This window comes from Toxotes jaculatrix, chromosome 16, assembly GCF_017976425.1.
Source record: "Toxotes jaculatrix isolate fToxJac2 chromosome 16, fToxJac2.pri, whole genome shotgun sequence".
Lineage (NCBI taxonomy): Eukaryota > Metazoa > Chordata > Actinopteri > Toxotidae > Toxotes > Toxotes jaculatrix.
In genome coordinates, this window is record NC_054409.1 from 5,815,937 (window position 1) to 5,837,713 (window position 21,777).

General features: G+C 41.3%; 2 protein-coding genes across 2 annotated transcripts; both read right to left on the reverse strand.

Annotated features, from left to right (window-relative positions):
* Positions 1-13,835: 13,835 nt before the first annotated feature.
* thap1 (THAP domain containing, apoptosis associated protein 1) lies at positions 13,836-17,154 on the reverse strand. Its single transcript, XM_041059053.1, has 3 exons — positions 16,989-17,154; positions 15,481-15,673; positions 13,836-15,231 (listed from the first exon to the last, which is right to left on the reverse strand). The coding sequence occupies exons 1-3, from the start codon at positions 17,057-17,059 to the stop codon at positions 14,830-14,832; spliced, it is 666 nt and encodes a 221-aa protein (XP_040914987.1). The 5' UTR covers positions 17,060-17,154; the 3' UTR covers positions 13,836-14,829.
* Positions 17,155-17,893: 739 nt separating this feature from the next.
* Positions 17,894-21,194, reverse strand: ccdc82 (coiled-coil domain containing 82). The gene is made up of 2 exons (XM_041058612.1): positions 20,352-21,194; positions 17,894-20,168 (listed from the first exon to the last, which is right to left on the reverse strand). Exons 1-2 carry the CDS (start codon positions 20,895-20,897, stop codon positions 19,977-19,979), a joined length of 738 nt encoding a protein of 245 aa, XP_040914546.1. The 5' UTR covers positions 20,898-21,194; the 3' UTR covers positions 17,894-19,976.
* Between the last annotated feature and the right edge of the window lie 583 nt (positions 21,195-21,777).

A 21,777-nucleotide genomic window follows, 5' to 3' on the forward strand; every position in this document is an offset into this window, starting at 1 on the left:
TTGGAAGAGAGAGAGGAGCTTATTTAAATTTAACAGTTTGATGAAAACAAGGTGGTGTTGGTGTGTGTGTGTGGGGGGGGGCGACTCCGTCTCTGTAATTAAACTAGTTTTTAATGTTTAATTTTATGTTTTAATCTTAATAGTTTCCTCCGTCGCATGTTTCTGGCCTGTGGGAAAAAGAAAAAAAAAGATTTTAACTGTTAATCCTCCAGGAACCAGAAACTGATATTTGAATGATGCAAAAAGACAAATATGTTTAGTTTTTATTTTGTCCTCACACAGAGGCTATTTACCATTAAAAAGGCTCTTTATTAAATCAACTCTTCATTACTTACCAAAATGGTGACTATAAAATGAAGCTAGCTTTACATTTTTAGAGAATTAAATCTGCTACACGTTTCATATAAAAGGCAAACATTTTACTGAGTTTTTTAACTTGAGTTTTTAAAGTTTTATTTTGTTGACACAATTGAAAACAAGACTAGAGACCGTAGCCATGATAGCAGCTCTGTGAGGTGCTTCAAGCTAAGGGCTAACATCAGCATGCTAACGTACTCACAAAGACAATGCTAGCATGCTGAGGTTTTAACACAAAGCACAGCTGATGACATTGACCTGATGATGGCACTAAATGAAAAGTCAGTGGATGATTAAAGTTATTACAGTTCATCCTGAGGGAACATAAATGTGTGAAATGAAATTTCATGGCAATCCATCAAACAGTAGTCGACATTTCACTGAGAACCACAAATGTCAACATCATGGTGGTGCTTTGGATGAATTCCGGTCATTAGGATTCACCCTCTGGGGATCATGAGTGTCTGTACAACATATCATAGCAATCCATCCTATAGTTACTGAGACATTTCAGTCTGGACCAAAGTAACAGACAGACCAACAGACTGAGCCATCCATAGAGCCATGAGGCTAAAACTCAGCCAGGTGGTGGTGGTGCAGTGTAGTTCTGTTATTCTGTATCCTACTGCAGCGACCTGCCTTATTTGGTCTTGTTTCAAGATACAGACACAGATTTTGATTGGAAACTGGATGAAATACTTTATTTCACAAAAAAAAAAACCTTGATAAGAAGGAAAAGTTTTATTTTTTTAGAGCCTAAAAAATTTGATTTTTTAATATTTTGCACAAGAAAAGTGATTACCTGATGTGCACAAGATAATTCCTTGTCCATACAAGAGATGGTTTCAATAAAAACCTTTTGCGTACAAGGTAATAACTTGTGTGCACTATATAGATGGATCTAATATCTTCCACATGGAAGATACAATTTTACGCACACGAGACATAGATATAATATGTTACCCGCACACGATACTAACAATATATATAATATATAATATATAATATATAATATATAATTAATTGCACAAGATCAAAAATGATCATCTGTGTGGGATACACTTCTGGACGTATCTTAACAAACAGGTTTAATGATCAGAGCGTGTCTTTAAATGATCAAATGAAGTGTTTGAGAAAATAATACAAACTTTTACATCCTCAATCTTGTAATTACAAACACATTTTATAGTAAACTTAAGGTTAATAATTGTCTTTTCCTAAATGATTGTTTTATAAATTAAACCCTGATGCCTTTTTTTTTCTTCTGAAGCCCCTGGGAGCAGATCAGAGTCTAATCAACATGGATGAATCACTCTCAGAAACGCTCCAACATCCTCCTGCTCGGCGTTACAGAGCCGTGAGTCACTCCACTGAAGGAACCCAGCGAGGGATGAAAGTGGTATTAGTGCCGGTTAATTCATCCTGACAGTTGGAAATGTTAAATCCTGCAGGGGGCTCAGCTTAGCGCGCTCGCTCTCTGCCTAAGTAGGTTAAATACGAACCAGTGTGATCAATCTGCAGACACTAAATAAATATACGCAGCCGAGCCAAACACCGGCTGGAAACTCTTATGAGGGGGGAAACAGAAGGAACGTGAAGGAATAGAACCATCAACAATATCACAGAGGAGTCTTGGATTAAGGCACCAAAGCACCAGCTGCCCAGAGGCAACCAGCAGAGACAGAGATGGATTACTAACCAGAACAATGGGACCAGTACCCCGGAGACCCTTATCACCAGGAGCCTCTGACAAACAGGGGCCTTTTACCACCAGGACCCTCTGACCAGTAGAAACCAGGAAGAACAGTGGGATAGCAAGTAGAAGGGAGGAATGGGAGACAGAGAAGAAGATAGAAGAACAGAAGATGGGAAGAAAGGATGGAAAAGGGAGGAAAAGAAATTTAGAAGGGAAACAGAATTTGAAGATGTGAAAAGAAGAGATGACTGAACAAAAGAATGGAAGAAAGACAAGAATCCTTTTTTTGGCTTTTTGCTGTAAACTTCTTTTAAACTTTACCACCACAGCAGAACTCTGCCTCTCAGCTCACATGTGAAACAGTCCAAATTATCTGCGTCAGCTCATTCGTTTTCTCTGTTAACAAACAATAACAAACAGCAACACATCAGAGCCTGACGATGCCCAGTCCTACACACACTTCCTACAAACTTATCGCTTGCTCCAGTAAACTCTGCCCCTCCACCTTCCTCTACAGCAGGTTTAATACATCAAAATGAGCACAAACAATAAAACTGCTATTACTTCATTAGTCAAAAAAAACCAAAGGGTGTTGTCTTTTGAGTGGTCGAAGACATGCTTCTATTTATACTACAATCAGGGGTACGCGTACAGGGACACATTCCACCCATGCACGCTAGAAAACATGATGTCGACCTCTCTGTGGCATGAACGTCCTTTTGTTTGTTATATTGGACTGAGTAAAGGTTTGAGTTTCATGCTACATTTATAACAATTACTACTCAAACTCTGAATGAACGTTAACTGTTTATTCAGCAACTGCAGCCTGTTCTAAAACAGTATGGAGGTAGATAACCCACGATTCCCTTTGGGTTCCTCGCTACAGGAGCTATGCTAGCCCAACAAAACGCACAACACAGCTTAGTTATCTGGTGCATGTGCAGCCGGTGCACTCGGAGGGGCGGACAGTCTTTGGTTCTGTGCAGCAAATCACGAAATTTAGACACACAGGCCCTTACGTACACACAGACGAGGAAATCGTGAATTGGCCTTACGTTGCGCGCACTGTCTGCAACAATCAGTGTGTATACACATGCACCTGTTCTCATTTAACACAAGCGTGCCTAAGTCATGTGACTCAGATTCATGTCGCCTGGTGAGTTTAATTATGACGGACACACAACACCATCAGATGTAATTCATATTAAGTTTTCCTTTTTGGAAGCCATAGTTGGATAAATGTATGACAGTGTTCAGAGTCAGGAGCTGGTGGCTGTGCACTGGTGCAGATTAATGCCCAGGAAACCTTTACGTGTGTGTGTGCAGGAGGCCTGGACTGAGTAGGCCAAGAGAGAAATATTTAATTTATTGAATGATTTGCATAAATCGAAGCGTCCTGCATCTGATCATGCTATGCAGGAATTGCTCCCAGTCCTATTTCCATTTGAAATTTAATTTATCCAAAATGCTGCCGCCAATAAATAATGTGCGTTCTCCAACATCTCCTCCACCAACAGCAGCACTCACAGAGAGCAGACTGGAACATAACGTATGGATACATCATCAATATATCAACAGAAGTCTAATGATTTCTTCCATTTCTAATGCACAAAGGAATAAAATGTGTTTAACAGACAAGTGGAAATGAAAAAGAAGCACTGATTTAAAATATTTAGGAGATTTTGAAAATGAATCAAGTCTATCTGCAGTGCCTTTAAGTGCGTAAGTACTTTATTTATATAACAACTTTCAAGAGCACAGACATCACAAAGTGATGGAGAGGAGATTCAACAAAGACATGAAGCATAAGAACAAACAGAACACAAAATAATACACAAAGGTAAGTGGATCTCGAGCAGACCTTAATTCCAATGGGAGAATTAGAATGTGTGGACAAAGCTTTAAGCTTTAGAGGTGAAGTGTTTGTAACAACTGCGCACAATGTGCGTCATGATCGGCGTCCGAGATGCTGATCCTGTAGCCTCCGTGATATGGGAGATGTCTGACTGCCTGTCAGTCACTCTGATCAGCAGGATTCCCGCTGTGCAGGGAGGGATGACGTCTAACCAGATTTACTGTTTGAAGCACCAGTTTTATTTTTGGAAGCTTTCTGATGGATTCCTTCAGAACTGCACCGTTTTATCACGGCTTTAAGACAAAAGTGGAGAAAAAAAAAAATCACATACAGACTGGCTTTTAATTTAAAATGTCCCCAAAGGGCCCGCTTATGCACTTGAGGCATCATGTAATGTAAAGGGGCTGATGACATTCAGACATCTGCAGTAGAAATCGTGAGGCGCCTTTGCTTTTGTCGCTCATTCATCTCTGCGCAACAGTGACCGTGCGTAAAAGCCAACTCAGCCGTGCGTGTCAGAGCTCATCCGTCCACAGAGTGAGAGCACTTCCTGTCTCTCGCTTTCGCACATCAGCGAGCGCCGAGCTTTCATTTTACCTACGTGTATTTTAATTTATAACCGTGTGCTCTTTAGAACGGCTGTGTGGAGGACACCATGTGACTTGACGTCATGTAACTGCTATGATAATGATGGACTGTCAGAAACCTCATCTCTTACAACATCATCTGATCTAAGTCATATTTATTTTTAGTTTAGATTGTTTATTTTAGATAGTTGCTTAAAATTCCTGGGGGAAGGGATTGAGCTTTTTCCAGTGTCAAGGGACGGGTCCAAAGAAAACTGGCTTCAGAATTTGTTTGTGATGTACTTACGCTCAATAACGTATCAGCTAATTAAAAAATGACTAAAGACTATACTTAAACTAGTTTGTATGACGTGTCATGTGACATGGGACAGGACGTCATAATGCAGAACAACTGCTTATTTATGACTGTTATGTTGTGATGTCAGTGCCTTGAGCTTCATTTTGGATAAACCTCTCGATGTTCATCTTGCGACCTGCTCAGCTGGGACTGGAAGCCCGATCAGACAGTCAGACGGACGGATGTTGGGAGGAAAAGGCCCTGCAGCTGCTCTGCTGCATGAAATTACAGGGGGAAAAAAAACACGACGAGGAAATTTATGCTGCTGCTTCTTTGTGTTCACGCTGCGAGAGAACAAGCTGAGCGGAAACTGATCAGATCTGATCAGAGCCACGTTCAGGACAAGGCCAGCGGTGCAGGGCTGGCTCTGGGTGTGTGTGTGTGTGTGTGTGTGTGTGTGTGTGTGTGGTGGGGTGGGGGGGGGGGGGCATTGCACATTCACGGAGCCATAAACTAATTTCATCGTGGTCGCAGCTCGTCTAAAAATAATAACGCCTCACATGTTTTATCTTCAAACTGGAGGTCAGAATGAGAATCAGCAGCAGCAGCTTTCACTTCTTTACAGCAGCTGTCCTACATTTAGAGTTTTGGTAGAAATAAAAAAATAAATAAATAATGGTTCAACATTTCTACAGGCTGATTTTCAGGTAATTATATATCCTTAAATAAATTTTATATCTACATTCTACTTTCAAGGTCCATTTTGTCTCATTTCAGACTTTATTTCATACATTTATACTTTTTTATGAGGACGATATCTAACGTTTTCATTCTCCTGTGTTTCATTCTGGAGGTCAAAGGTCATCCTAGAGCCGCTGAGCTACAATTAGTCAGTGACGGTTCAAAATGATCCGCACAGAAAAACTTCAAAAGCCAAAGACCATGATTCATTATAAGGGTCAAAGCGACAGAATTACAAAGACACATCAGTGAAACTACAGAGGGAAAGAGAAACAACACACAACTGAGAGAGAAAACTGACACCACAAATACACTTTAGAGGACCAGACCGCTGGTTTTACATACACATGAACTCCTACGAGCCCAGTACTCACGCTATAGTAGTCCTCAATAGACTTTTGAATGATGTGACAAAAACGGTGAAACCTCTACATAATGAGTTATTTATGTCAGACTCTGAGAGGAGCTGAGGTAGACCGAGAACAGAAACCTCTAACTCTGAGAAAACTCACCCCCTCATCCAAGTGAGTGGGAGCTGTTCATCACAGTTAACATTATTATTGTTTGTTAGCCTTGAATATTTTTGTGTTTCCTGCCACTGAATAGCAGAACACGTCTAATTCACATGGGATGTTGTTTTTTCCCACCAGAGTTGATCAGACTTGCTTTTTTTAATGTTCCCGGCAGCTACAGAAGGAACGTTGGGCACAGACTGGGGGGGGGGCACGCTCTGCCAGCGTTCTGCTATTTATACTTGGCACGGGCAGCTGAAATATGACATAGACCTGATAGATCAGAGTCTTGCAAAGCTTGCCAAAAGAAAAGGGCCAGATAGTTTTTGGTTGATCCAAACAAATCCGATCCAAGCAGACGCATACAAACTCATTTTGAGCAGAAAAAGCTGTTTTTACACACAATATGTGTTTTGATGGGGAAAAAAAAATCAGCTGTATTGACATAATATGCCCTAAAGCATCTATAGGATTAGAGGAAAACAGCTAAGAGAGAAGCTGGTGGTTTTCAGAGTTTTCTTGCACCAATATGAAGTAGACATTAGAGGAAGCAGACTTCAGCTCTGACTCTAACACTGAGCTGAGAAAAGGCCTCAGACTGGTCAGGATTCAAACTGTTGATGTCTGAGACCAATCTGCAGCCTGAGATATGAAATATCACCTTTACTTCCTCGTGTTTGGAGTTTGCTCAGTTTGTCTTGTGGCAGATTAATGTTCCTGAATTAAAGCTGACAAATCCCAAACAAATGACTGACTGACAGGTGTGTGTGTGTGTGTGTGTGTGTGTGTGTGTGTGCTGTTGTGTTGACATTTCATTTAGTGTTGATTTGTTACACTGTCTGTACTTTCAGATTATTATTAGCAGCAAGGCTTAGGGTGACACACACACACAAACACATATACTTGTGTGTGTACTCGCACAAGTACACACATGAATTATTCATTATTTTTGTCCACGTGTTTATCACAAATCCATTATAGACAGACACAAACTAAAACAGTGTTTGATTTCTGTTACTAGACACGAAATCTGTTTATTGTGTCCTTCCATTAGGATGATGGAAAAGGACAAAAGGACAACAACTAAAGTCATCATTACTGGTTTTTTTTGTTGTTGTTGTTGCTGTTTTTAATGGAAAATACTTGTGTTTTCCTCTTTTCATTGTTTTTAGGTGTGATTAACAAGGACAAACTGTCAAATCTCTGTCAATTTTGCACCGCAGCAGGAAACACACTCAATTTCCAGTCCTGCTCGTTTTAGATACATCCGACTTCTTTGTGGTGAAATCACTGCAAATTGAGAGGTTGTAACAGTCCACAGATTTCTTTTATTTTCACACATAGAATCTATAACATTTATGGCTTCTTCTATTTGTTAAAGCAGTGACTCCAGTCACATCCAGTCACAGGTGTCACTGCTGCAGAAGCTGAAGTGTGAGTTTTAATTGACTGCTTCTACGCAGGAACCTCAGTTGACTCTGGAGCAGCTTTCTTAAGTCTAAAAAATAAAAATCATAACCCTGATGATGTCAGCAGGGTTATCTTAGTTTGGGCTTGAAGACTTCACATAAGCCTCCGTTAGAAATGGGAAACACAGATTTTGAAAGAACAGGACATTAACCAGGCAGTGGAACAATAAAGACACCATCCAGTTACAGCATGAAAATATAGGAGACTGTGTTTTTTGGGACTTTTTGTCCTTTTGGGTTTTCACCAGTCTTTTTTTTTTTTTTTTTTTTAACCTGTCTCTCGACTTTCTGGATGTTATAATACTAAATCAGTGCAGTCAGTACAGACAGTACAGACCTGAGTCATTGAGGGACTCATTTAACTCCTATTTACTCACTCAGTCTCATTATTAGTGCGCTGCTGTTTTTCACACAGTGAAGGGGGAAGAATCTTTGTTACCGACTGATCTGACATAAGAAGAATCTCCTGGTGTCCTGGTTGGTCTCTGAGTATTTAAACCTTGCACTGCTGAAAGCCTTTATGTTAATGCGGCAGTGCTGCAGAAGCATTACACAAACCTTGTCAGATTACAGTCATGACTTAAAAGGTGATCCAGGTGGTCACTCGAACATTAACGTAACAAGTGTCTGAAAGGGATTCTGGGTAATGTTAAGGTGTGTATATATCAGTATTGTTTGTAAACACAGCCGCTGTGTGGTTTAATGTGTGGTTTAATGTGTTACCATGTTGTGTGATATTCAGTCTGAGTGTAAATGTCAGACTTTGTTTTCTTACAAACTTTCTCATGACATCAGGCAGGAATTAAGCTGTCAGACGTGACTCAAACCAGCAACACACACCTCTGCTGTGTTAATGCTCAGCCACACACTCACACACACACGCACACACATATAAGAGGAGGTGAAACCACGTCGTTATGGTTGCAGTCTGTCACAGCGACGCCCTTTAGCCCCAGAGGAGTGATGTCACACGGTCTCCACCCAGGTGTGCGTCATGGTGACGGCAATGGACAGAAACGCCGACAAAATAACAGGGCCCCGCTTCAAAGAGTGGGTTTAGTGAAAACTCAGAGTTAGTTGACTTAACTCTGAGTCGGTTACTATGGCAACATGTTGAAGCTAACCTGCTCAACCTCCACAGAAACCAGCGACAATCAGATCATCAGCCCCATGATCATTTTTATTTTAGACTTCTGTGCTGTTCTCATATCACAGACCCACAAGACTAATCAAAGCAGGAGATCAATAATCAATATTTTATTTCCTCCTGCAGCAGCTGAAAATTCCAACTGTCCACTGACGGAGGCCAAGCCCTATGTGCTGCATGTAACTGTGCTGTACTGTAACTGAACTGTATTTTCCAGCATTGCTCTGTTAGAGAAACACAAGGTATGAGTTTTATTATGTTCCAACACAATCATCAGTTGTTAGATGTTATTTTTGAGAAACCTCTAGAGGCCTCTCTGTAGCAGCTGATAAGATGTCGTCATCCTCCTCCTCCTCCAATGAAAATGAACAATTTTTGTGTCCTACTCTGACTGAATATATATTTAAAACAAACAAAAAAAACAGCGCTTTATAAAAAGTACTTACAGCATGGAAGTGTGTTACGGCAGAGGGCTCCACCAGGCAGGTTACACCATCAGTAACTGGTGGATGATGAAGAAGATCGCACAGTTAAAATGTAACTTCACCCAGAAAAGTGACCCACCTGTTTTAAATTTTGTTTTTACAACAAACACATATAAATGAGTCACCTTAACATAGGCTATGATGTTTGAAAGAAAACTGAGACTAAGACTGAGAAAGTTGGAGTCAGTTGCTAAGAACTGCACCACTATAAGAGAATCAGTGTTTTAGTGTTTTAGAGCAATGGGTGGGCGTCACTGAGCAACACTGGCAAAAGGGTGAAAGCACACACATCATTAATTTGAATAACTAACCTCTTATGTAGACTCTTGTGTCTTGGGGGGGTGGTTGGATCGGATGAGCTTCCTCCAGAGATGCCTTCAACAACAGGTCATCCACTGCTCTGACTGAGGGCCATCTCCTCAGCCTCTGTGAGTGGTTGGGTTGGTCGACTCCCACCTGACTTTTGGGTCTCAGCATTTTTTTTTCCTATTGGCTATTACAGGGGTCAAATTTCAACATATTCAGTAAGCACACATTTTGGGACTTGTATGTGTAAAGGTATTCAGGCAACATTAAATACTGAGTTGGGATGCATGAAAAAATTCACTAACTACTCAAAGTTTATAACATTATAAAGGCATAAAACAATGAAAAGCCTCAAATCCTCAAATGAGAGAGATGCACAGGTTGGCAGTCAGTCATTACACATCAAGAGTCCATACTACAAATATGTCTTCAGGATTTAATGCATGCACTTAATGTCTAGGTTTTGACTAGCATTGCAAGCTAGCTGGTGTGGTTTTAGCTGGGTAGCAACAACATGTGACCTGCTATCTAGCAGCTAGCATCAGCCACAGCCAACCGTCCCCACACGTAGTCAGTCGGTCACCAGGTCTCCACTTACACTTTTTTTTTCACAAGGACATGTACGTCCTCTACTTTTGAGTCATTCTGAGAGTTAGATATTAAAATCTGTCAGTTTTTCTAAACAAATTCGTTGGCTGCACAGTTTAATGAGTCTGGCTGTTTTACTAACTTGGAGCCGGATCAAAAAATTCAGTCTATTTTTTTTTTTTTTTTGGAAGCCGTCCCTAATCTCAGGAGGTTAAATCAGGTCTCAATCTGAACTTTAGGTGAACATCTGTGAGTTTTGGCAGACAAACAAAATACTTGCATCCCCTGAGACACAAACAGCAGCATGAAGTCACACTTTCACCCTCATCCTCCTCCACTTATCCCTTCACTCGTGTTCATCTCACAGCTTCTCCTCTCTGAGTCATTTTCCCTCACTGCCTTCAGATCCACTCAGTCCAGAGCCCCTGTAAAGAAAATAAAGTTATTCAAGAAAACAAATTACTCCTTAGTGAGCACTAATGTGTGCACTTTCGACTGCATGAATTAAGCCACTCTAGATCATAAATAAAGTTTTTCTGCACAAATAACTTATTAGTCAGCACAAATGATACAGTTCTTGTGAAATTAAGTCATTCTAGAGCACAAATTATCCACAGTGGAGAAAATAGAAAGAAATAATTCCACAGCTTATGTTAAAGCATGCACAAAATAAGCAATTCAAGTGTCCAAACTATTTTACTTAGAGTACATATACTCATTTGTGTCATTGCATGAATCAAGCTGTTCCAAAGCACAAATTAATAATTAGTGTTAACAAACTGAACAATTCATTACCGTGTAGTAACTGGTAATTAAAACATACCTTTGGTTCAAGATTTATTCATTTGTGTACATGCATGAAACTGAGAACATACATAGTTGATTAATACATTCTCTTGACACCCGCTGCTTTTTTTTTTTTCTTTTTTTAAACTTCAGTCACATGTTATTGTTTGATATCTGGTTTTGGTATCCTCAGCAACAACACGGCTCAGCAGCACTTCGGCAGCATCACCCTCATTTCACTCCGATCGCTTTCTTCTCTCTGGGATTTGAACCCACAGCTCTCTGCTCACAGTTACAGCAGGATTCCTCCCTCCTCCCCCTTGTTTTTCCTCCCCCACTCTGTTTCCTCCCTAGAGGCGTTTTTCAGTGTTTTCTGAGGAAGCAGCAGATTATTGGCAGAGAGATCAGACAGTGTTATAGATCTGATAGATGCTGCCGGGCAGATTTTAGATTTATGGCAGCGTTTATATTTATATACATCTCCGCCATTATCATCATTATGCTCATCCCGCTAACCTCCATTTACTCTGAAGCCTCAGCTCAGTGCTCCAGGTTGAATACTGTGGGTCCAGACTGAAGAGGATGAAAAGTGAAGCTGCGTAGTTTCTATCTGGGTCAGAGGATGAACAGATTCATCAGCAGCAGCATCTGAACAGAAGAAAACAATCTGATAGACAGAGAAACTCTGATGTGCACACGCTGCTCATATTTAACCTCTGGGATCCTGACTTCTGCTTAAATGGACCCTGAAGTGGCATTAAGTCTTCCATGTCATGAACATACACTGCATATTGAATAATGAACTATTTATATGCATACATACATAAACACACATGCATTGTAATAAGATGCATTTTGTTATTAATATTTTTTAAAAATACTTCTATTATCCATTTTATTTTCCTGGTATGTTGTATTCCATTATTCAAAATAATGTCATGTTGTTTGTGCTTTTATCACTGTTAATTATTATATTATTCATAACTTATTTAAAATTTGTTTGGGATTTATTTTGGGGGGCGGGGTATTTTTTTCTGGAGGTGTTTTAAGTATCTGTTTTTCCCTTTATGAGCTTCTATTTCAAACTGTATTTTTTTACTGCTAAAACATTCATTAAACATTTACATCAGCTAGTTTTGTTTTTATCAATAAACACAGCAGGAAAAAAAGATTTAAATCCAGTCTCTTATCCATGACCTGTGTGCAAAAATGAATTCTTAACCAATTAGGTTCTTTCCATATTAAAAGTACTTTATACAAACTCCAACATTACCTCTGTTTTTGGATGCTGGTGGCAGCAGCAGCAGCAGCAGCAGAGGATGCTGGGAGCAGGGGGTGATCCAGGTGTTATTTAATCGGAGCGGTCAGACTGCAGCCTGAGGACCGTTACCGTTCAGACAGGACGACCTTGATGCTGCGCCGGGGGGGGGAGGAGCTTCATACCAAACACGTCGACCTGGATCAGATTCAGCCCCACAGAGGTCTGTTCACCTGAGGACGGTCAAGGGGGTGAAGTCTGCGTCCAAATTGAAACTCAACTGAGAAACATCAGAGTGCAGTCCTGCTGGTGTCCCCTACAGGCTGCAGGGTTCATTACATCCACATTATGAGTGTTGGACAGAAGAAACACACTGATGATTTAACTAATCTTAAAGTGTTACCAGTGGAACTAATGATGTAAAGTTTGTCCTAAGGGGGGTGGTTGATAGAGGAAAGGTCATGGGATCATTCAAATCTATAGGGTTCGTCCTCTGGGGAAGAGGAACATGATTAGGAAATATACTGTTAATTGTTTATAGGCTCCATAAAATAATTACAGTATATTCTTCAAATTCTTCATATGATATTATTTGTTCACTAACCTGGGGGCTGCCCCCCCCCCAAAAGGTTCACAATCAAATTCTGAGGAGTCATAATGTGATTGAAGGGATACAAGCGACCGATATCCACAAACATTTGTTTCTCTAATTTTTGCCTTTTCTTGTAAAAATCACAGATTTCAAATCTTCTGGATCTAAAAACAGTCAAAATGGCTTTGGACCACTGCACAGCAATGTAATTACACCAAAAAGCAAACACATGACACCAACTACCAACTTCACCTGTGTGGCACATATCACACACGGGTCAGTGTAATTTAAAGTGCATCTTCAGGCAGTGTGTGTGTATGAGTATCCAGTGTGGGTTTAAGTGCTCACTCACTCACTCACTCACTCAGTGGTGCTCATTGTGATCAGTGATCAACAACAGTGAACAACAGACAACACTGTTCTGTGGCATACAGCTCTGTAGCACCATCTGCTGGACAAAAGTATCATCACTGCTGTTTGTCGTCATCCACCAAAACAGTGTAAGGTTACACACATTGACTGAGCTGAATCAAACTGACACAAATAAAGTAATAATAACCAGTGAAGAGTAAAAGTAAAAAAAAAGGTTATATGCAGTCACCACCTCAGTTAATTATGTTTTCTATCTGAGTAGTCATGTTTCACCTCCCCCTTTCCTTCTTTACCTACTTCTCTCCTTCCCTGTGTCCTCATCAAATTCCTTTTGTCGAATCAAACTCATTAGCTAAACCATTACACCCAGGTGGTCAGCGTGCCACAAATAATGATGCAAAATGCACAAAAATACATCTGCAAAAAAATCTATTTAAAAAAACAACACAGAACCTGTCTGATCATCTGACTGCTCCTGGTTCAAGACTCAAATCAAGTGATTTTTTTTTTAAAGTCTTCACACTGAAGCTGAATCCAAATGTCGCAGACAAACAGCGACGTGTTCACCATCATCACATTGAATCTGTGAGGCTGCTGGACCTCGAGGGCAAGAAACGCACTATGAGACAGGATGTAAAGACCTCATTCGCTTCCATGGAGATGAAATCTGTGACCATGTAATGCGTTTTCAAGAAACTGAATGGTTCTATTAAAAAAAAAAAAAGGTGCAAATTATAACATCCAAATTATTCACCTTGTATAACTATACATACATATTCTATATGTGCAAAATAATGTGATATAATATACAACAAAAATTAAAGTACTTTATTTATTTATTTATGTTACACTGTCACATCCATATCTCTATGGATTATGGGGTAATTTCCAGAGAAAGTCTGATGAAGGTCCACTTGAGTCCCCTTGTGGACTTAATGCATTTGGACCTCATTCAGGACTAACTAGGAACAAGCTTGTTGAGTCTGTACGTCTGCGACTGTGGTGAAGTCTGGACATTTGAATTCAGCCTGACCTGAATAAGGTCTCTAATCTCATCTTCAGCGTGTTTTAAGTTTACCACACACGTGCAGTCGTTCAGCGATTCATACATGTGGGAACATGCAGGCACACACACATACACGCACACATGTGACCTTGGTTATGATTGTTTTCTGATATTTTTCCATTCGGGAAAAAAAAAAAACAGATAAACACAAACAACATGAATAAAACAGAGTTTGAAGACATACTTGATTTTTTAGTAATAGTGCTCAACTGCATCCCCAAATCCCACACCAGGGTCTGAGAAGACATAATTCAACATTTTTTTGTAAAGCAGGTGGAAACAGTTAGCATGGCTCTGTCTTTAGTTCACATTCTGTAACTCATTTGTTTAATCTGTACAGAAACATTAATGCAAAAACAGCAGTTTGCGGTTTTATGGGGGAATCACATGCTGGAAGTGTGCAGGTCTTCTGTGCAGCCTCTCACAGTCACCGTACTCAACAAAGCGTTTCAGCGTGCAACTGTCTCTAAAGCCAAAACCCGAAAGGTTGAGCTTTTCATTTAAGGTGAGTTCACTTAAAGTGATTTTCACCAAAGGCCTAATCAGAAAATACGAATAAAAAAAAAAAGCAAGGACTCATGTTTTTCACATCCTGCATTTTCATGTCCAAACGAGTGAATCCTACCGCTCTCAGCTCGGGAGTCGCTGCCTTGCTCGGCAGCAACAGTCTCTGCCTGGCTGCTGCAGCAGAATTAAATCTGCTCCTCGGTTCTGATCACACTCCTCTCTTCCTCGTCACTCGATACCTTTGAGTGTGTGGTAGATCTGTCTGGGCAAAATCACGTATCCCTCGCCGAACGCTGCGGGTGGCTCGCGGCCGCTCCTGGCCACCTCACAGGAGGCCTTCAGCCTCTTGAGCTGCCTCTCCTGCCGCCGACACTTCTGCTGCGTCGTCTTCAGCTTCTTCCTCAGATGCTCCAGCTGCTCCTCCAGCTGCTCAATGCGCTTCTTCTGCTGTGCCGAGTCCTCCACCGTGTAGTTGTGGTCGCAGGAGACCGCCAGCGTGTCGCTGTGGGCGTCGGGCGGGCTCCTCCCGGGCTCAGGCTCCTCCTCCCCCTCAACCACTGGATCAGAGGTCAGAGGCAGAGAGAGGGGGAAGTGGATCTCTGTGGGGAAGGGATGATCCAGGGACTCTGACTGTAGGACAGACAACACACAAGAGTTCTGATGCCGCTTCCTCAACCAATTCAGGATAACACAGTCTTAACCAGATCTAGTCTCAACAGAAGTGAAGGATTGATTGAAGTGAATTTTAGTTGCTGAACCTAATAATATGATCATATTATTTGATATTCTGATGAAAACATTTACATCGTTTTCATTCTACTTGCTGCAGCCACACTTCAGTCAGGACTCAGTGAGTGTGTGTGAGTGTGTGGACTTCACCTTGATACTGAGGCTGAAGGTGAAAAGCGACGGCACGGCATTCTCCTTCAGCACCCGGTTGTTGCACTCTATCTTGAAACAGTCTTTGGTGAAGTGCTGCGAGCAGATGTTGCTGTACTTCGTGGGCTTGAAGTTGTTCCTCCTCATCGCCGCCACCCATTTACCACAAATGTCTGGACGGGCCAGAGGAAACCTGGAAAAGTCAATCAATCCATCAGAAAACAAAATAAACAGATTTATAGAAAGAACAAGCATTTAGCTCTCACCAGGCAGTCAGTGCTTTAATACTGACCGTCAGTGAACATCTCAAACAACAATAAACGTAATGAAATGGAGTAGCCAACACAAATAATTGTATAGTGACACCAATGGCTCCCGTTTTGTTTCTCTTAGTCATGCAAATAATGATCTTTAATATACATGATAAGCTGTTCCTGTGCGTTCTTTCAGGGCTAACTCAGAGCATTAAAAAAATGTGCCCTTATTAAAGATAACAGTTAAAGAACATGTAATATATTTAGGAATTCGTATGTGTAAGAATCAGGCAGACAGCGTACAGTCAAACTTCCAACCCCTCAGTCCAAAAGTTAAAAATAAATTCCACATGTCTCATGAGAAATTTATCACTCAGAACAGAACGACCCAACCGGACAAACTCGGTGTCATTTGAAAGGCCTTATTAAGACATTTTTGTGGAGCTACTTCCTGGATGGAGCAGTTACACTGAAATACACACAGACCACTCTCGTATAGTAGCAGGATTTTGTCAACAACAAAGTTAGTGAAGTGTATTTTATGGTTATACATTTAATATACCCAACAAAGCACATTATCTCTCTGAATCCTGCATGTTCTGTAGGACAGAAACAATTCTACATTTATGTTAATTTTTTCTGGATTGATGCTGAACATGTATTTGATATGTGGGTCTCAGATTAATTCACAGAAAAGAGATATCAATCTTGATTATGGGGAAAAATGATCTAAAACCGGACTCCAATCAGAGTTTAAGGAGTTTACCATTCCCGCATTTCTGGATGAGACAAACATGTTGAGAGAATACAATAGCAGGTGTTTTTGCGACATGTATTATGTCCTGGTGAATTCGTACCCATGTAAAACTCGGTGGAGCAAAAGTGAAGGTCATTAATTGACTTGTAAACCTGAACGTCTGTGTATGGCCGCTGTAACCCCCATGTGTGTTGAACTTGTCACTTTGGTGGAGGGGGAACGTGCGACAGGCGGACGAAGTTTACATTTATCTGAAAGAAAAATGGAGCTCGGTGAGTGGTTCGTGGCCCCATTTTACTATTAAAATCTACCGAAACAAGAAACGTTTTGTGTCTATTTCTACCACTCATGACGAACAGCAACCAGTCTTTAAAAACAGATCAGTAAACGTAGGCTGGTGAACTGTTGTACTGCTCACCAGTGCAACACACTGCTTATCCACCATGTCTGGACAGCTAATGCTACCTAGCTCTCACTCACGGTTTGAAAGAACTTACTTGTGGAAGGAGATGTCTCTGTCTTTGTGGTAGCGGTTCTTACATCCGTACGCTGAGCACGTCTGAACCATGGCTTCAGCCCGAACAGCACTCACTGAAACCCCGACTAACACTCAACAGAGCTCCGCTGGTGGTCTACCCTACCTCACAGAGGCTTCACTGCCACTATCAATTATGGCGGCGGACATCGAGTCACATGACCTGCGTTTTCGGGTCTGATTGGCAGAGCTCTCTTAAGACGCCTTCCAGCCTGCTTCCAGCCACTTCTCGCTGAGTCCACCAGGGGGAGACAGGGGGTACTTTCCCCCGAGTTCCCTTATACAGGCCTATACACGCTCCTCGATTGACCCGGAAGTCGTTCCAGTCCTCTGTCTTAAAAACAGAGACAAAACTATGTGTATGTGTATATGTGTATATGTGTATATATATATATATACACATATACACACACATCTGTGGTTCCACAGACAACTATGGAAGCAAAGATCAAATAACAAATACAATGTAGTTATTAACATATTTACTACAGTGGCACCAGAACTATATGTTTCGTTATTGTTTGGAAATATTTACACACCTTTTATAAAGAATTGTGTTGCTCTTTGAGCATTAGCATAGGTAACAGCAGAAGTGTGGATGTGTAAACACTAAAATATGCTTAGCCATATTTGTCAATTTGCCCAAAGGCAAATCAAAGATGTAGATACCAATTTTTTTTTCCACACCTCTGTAAAAACAACAGTTACTGAATGCCAGCCAAACATCAAACATAAGGCATCAACTCTCTGTACATCATTCAGGTCATATAAAAATAAGGAAGCAATACTAAGGGCAGGCTGATTTGTGGGAAATGTAGTTACATGCTACCAAAGTTAATCTGTGATGATTTCCAACAAATAATCTGTCAAAAAAAGAAACTTTATTAATAAACGTGTTTTCAACAGGGCAGGTTGGTCTGAAGAGCATTATACAGCAACAAGAGACCAGAAATACACTGGAAAACAAGTCAATACACAGCACTGATATGTAACTATGACGTATGTGTTTGTGTGTGTATCATCATGATACTGTATAACACACCGAGTCCAGTAGTTGAGCGAAAAGCAGGAAAAGCCACAAGGCTCTTAAACACTCTGCAAGTTCAGAAAACACACTGAAAACTGTGGCTGCAGCCGGCAGCTTATTTGTGGTTTGGTACGAGTGTCCTTAAACACACCATTACAGAGAAAGGAAAGGAAACAAGAAATGAAGGGAAAATTTTAAAAGAACTTCTGATTTGATTAGGGACAATGGTTTGCCCAATTTATACATTAGCACACGAATGCATCACTGTAACAGCCTTTAGAAAGGAAGAAATAAATAGTACAAGTACAAAAAAGGCCCCTCCCCCCCCATCACATTTATATGTTAACATTTACAAAAATGTTTGACCAAATTAAATTTAAAAATTTTCGAGTGCAAAAAGAAGACTGCAACCAGTTTTCAGCATCTTACAGAAATGTCCTAAATCTCTGATTTGGTATGCGAACGTAACAGAAAAAAAGATTTACAGTCTGAATCTTATTCAGACTGTCCTGTTCATCCTTCCTGTCGGCTGAGATAACATTTCACTGCCAAATATTCTGTCCTGGCTTTGTGAGGTTGGTTAACACGGAGTATTTCCAAACTCCCTTAAAAACACAGAATGTCTCTTTAAACACACAGTATTAACAGGACACTGCAGACTGGGATCACTGTTTAGAAGATTTTCTTTCAGCTATTTTTATGGTTCTTTGACCTTTCAACCACATCTTGGGTCTTCATTCATTCATTTTCTTTACTATACACAGTTCCCAAAACTCTCCATCTTTGCTTATGATAGCTTAAGTCAAACAAACACTCTAGTAGTTTTAGCTCTCAGTCACATCAGTTGCTCATTTTGGTGAAATCAGAGAGAACTTACAAGTCATAGAAGAGATGGACAAACGTACCAAAAAATACAGACACTGCTGCAAACCTTGCCTTTAAACTGTGACCAATAAAAAGCTAATGTACAAGAAAACGTACAAGTGTTTGACTTCATTCAGTCTAAATCCTCTGGTGACATCACACAGGGGCCTGTCAGACAGGAAGTTAAGAAAAAAAAAATCTGCTTTGCAGGAATCGAGTTCGATTTAATCTCTTATTCAAACGAAAAAGTAAATGAAAAAGAAGGAAAGTGCCACAATTAAGAATCTGAATTCTGTCAGTCAGGTATGCTGAATGTCTCTAAATACTACAGTACCCATAAGCCTTAGCAGCCACAGTCCACCCAGAACTGTGAAATGAAGAGTTTCATCTTATTTGGAACGCTTCATTGCTGCTGTCGGGAACAGAACAGGAAGCTGAAGGTTTCTGACAGCAAGGCTTTCTGGGACTTCTGTCTTTAAGTTGTTATGGACACAGTCTGTTAACTGTGACTCTCCATCAGTAAAGGCAAATTTCCTCAACTTAGTGTTTCAACAGGAGAATATCACATGTCACTGAGCTGCTCTTCCATCCTCCCGCTCCAGCTGAAGCTGCAGCAACCCTGACATCATCTTCATGAACTGCTGACTGTCCGTATGCCGCTGGTGATCTACTGGCACAATAATGGACATAGTGTGAAGAGCGGCAAATCAGAACTGAATCGGTTCGAGTGACATATCCATGCGCCACGCTTCAATCTCATTATGTATCTGCAGCTCTGAACTATTTCAGGCTCGGCTTCCTTCACAGGTGACGTTGGATCGCTTCATCCAGGCTGTCAAAATCCTCTGGACACCTTTTTGTCGCTTGTCAACAACATAGGTTGCTACAGAAACAAGATTTGACTATGAAATACTTGTAACGGCAGTTCTCAAGAGTTTTCCACCTTTAAGTTCTGAAGGAGAAAAAAGAATATGTACATTAATGAGTCACTTTCAGATGGCTAAAGTTTTTAGATTTTCACATTCTTAGTCCTCCTCTGTTCTCCTTGACTGTGTGGATCTATTTCTTCACCTCCTCCTCCTCCTCCTCCTGCTGCTCCTCTTTGTCCTCCTGCTTGTCTTTCTCCTCCTCTCTGTCTCCTTCGTCACCTCCTGCAGCCTCTTTCTTCCTGCTGTTTTCTCCTCTGTCCCCATCTTTATCACCTCCGACCTCATCCTCACCTTCTTTGGACTCTTCCTCATCACCATCACCCTGAGAACACAAACACAGCATACAAACACACAATCAATCAAACTCTGATCACTGATAACCCTTCAACTGACAGCTGTGGTTTTATCTTATGCTAGTCGTACAGTAACTCACTAGGGACAAACATTCAGGCGGTTTTAAGTCTAAAGTCGTGGGACAGTGTGCGAAGTGGGTTCAGATACGTACCTGCTTCAAGCGGCTCCTCCTCCGGCTCGGGACCCGAGCCTTCATCCTCCGGGACAGGGCCAGCAGCTTGTTGTGTCTCTGTCTCCTCTTCGCCTTCTCGGCCTCCTCTCTCCGCTTCTCCTCCGCATGGTCCGAGTCCGACTCGTCCTGCCGCTGCAACCTGCTCCGCTTCCTGGGCTGCACCATCCTCTTAGGCTGGCTCCTGTCGTTTTCCCCATCGTCCTCCTCATCGTCGTCCTCCTCCCCGGGGCTGGAGGACGAGGAGCTGTCGTCGCCTCCTAGGAACGAGCGCTTCCTGCGGGTCACGGAGCGGCTGTCGTCGCTGGAGGTCGCCCCGGACTCGCTCCGATCCTTGTAATCCTGCTCGCTGTCGTCCTCCGGGGAGCTCTGGAAGTCGGACTGGGATCCGGAGGAGGAGGAGGAGAAGGAGCCTTCGTCACTGTCGTCCAGTATGGAGGCGGGCAGGCCGATCTGCCGCTTCTTCGATGCAGCCACCTTGGTTTTCCGCATCGACGCGAACATTTTCCGCTTGTACAAACTCTCCATGTCTGCACGCGGAGCCGGAGACCAGTGACATTAAACAGGGAAAAGAGTGTAAACAAGCTAACGGTGCAGCTAGCTGGCTTCTAGCGTCTGCGCGTCACAACCACGAAAAAAGCCAATGTCTGTGTCAAAAACACAACATGGCAGCTGGATTTCCTCCGTGTGGTTTTATTTTGGACTCCCTTCACGGAAAATGTCTGTCTGTATGTGTTAAAGCGAGATTAACGACCTAAAACTGGGACATTTGTGAAATTTTTACCCTGGTCCTGTAAGCTATGTTTTATTATGGCTCCTGCTTCTTCTTCGCTGCAAAGAACAGCACATGTATTCATAGCGCCCTCTGCCGGCAGAAATTAGACACTGCCGCAGACTGAGAAGAAACACACTGAGATCTAATATAGTTTCAAAAAAATAATAAAACTGTAAAATTAGACCAAAAACAAAAACAGACTAAAATAAATTAAAAGAAAATATAACTAAGATATTAACACTGCTGTAATTATATATACAACACGAAATAAGTGAAAAAAGCAGTGCTGTTAAAGACAGAATAACAGTGTCACTATACAAAGGACCAAACTACCAGAGCAGCCAGTTGTACTTTGTTTGTTAATGCACCAATAATAAAGCACACATGTATTTTCAATGTCACAGAAGGTAACTTAGTCCTGTGACTAAGTCAGAATGTGAAAAAGGTCTGAAATAAAAGGAACCTTTTTATTTATTGAAAAAATGAGCCATCAAAAAACACTGGCTAGGAAAAGAAAATCACATTTCGTTATTTCCTTTAACTTCAAAACTGTCTCTCTGCTTTAATCAGTGTTGTTCCCAGCAGCTGGTTTCAGTGGAAAAGCTCTGATGAGCCCACTGTCAGCTGCCCGCT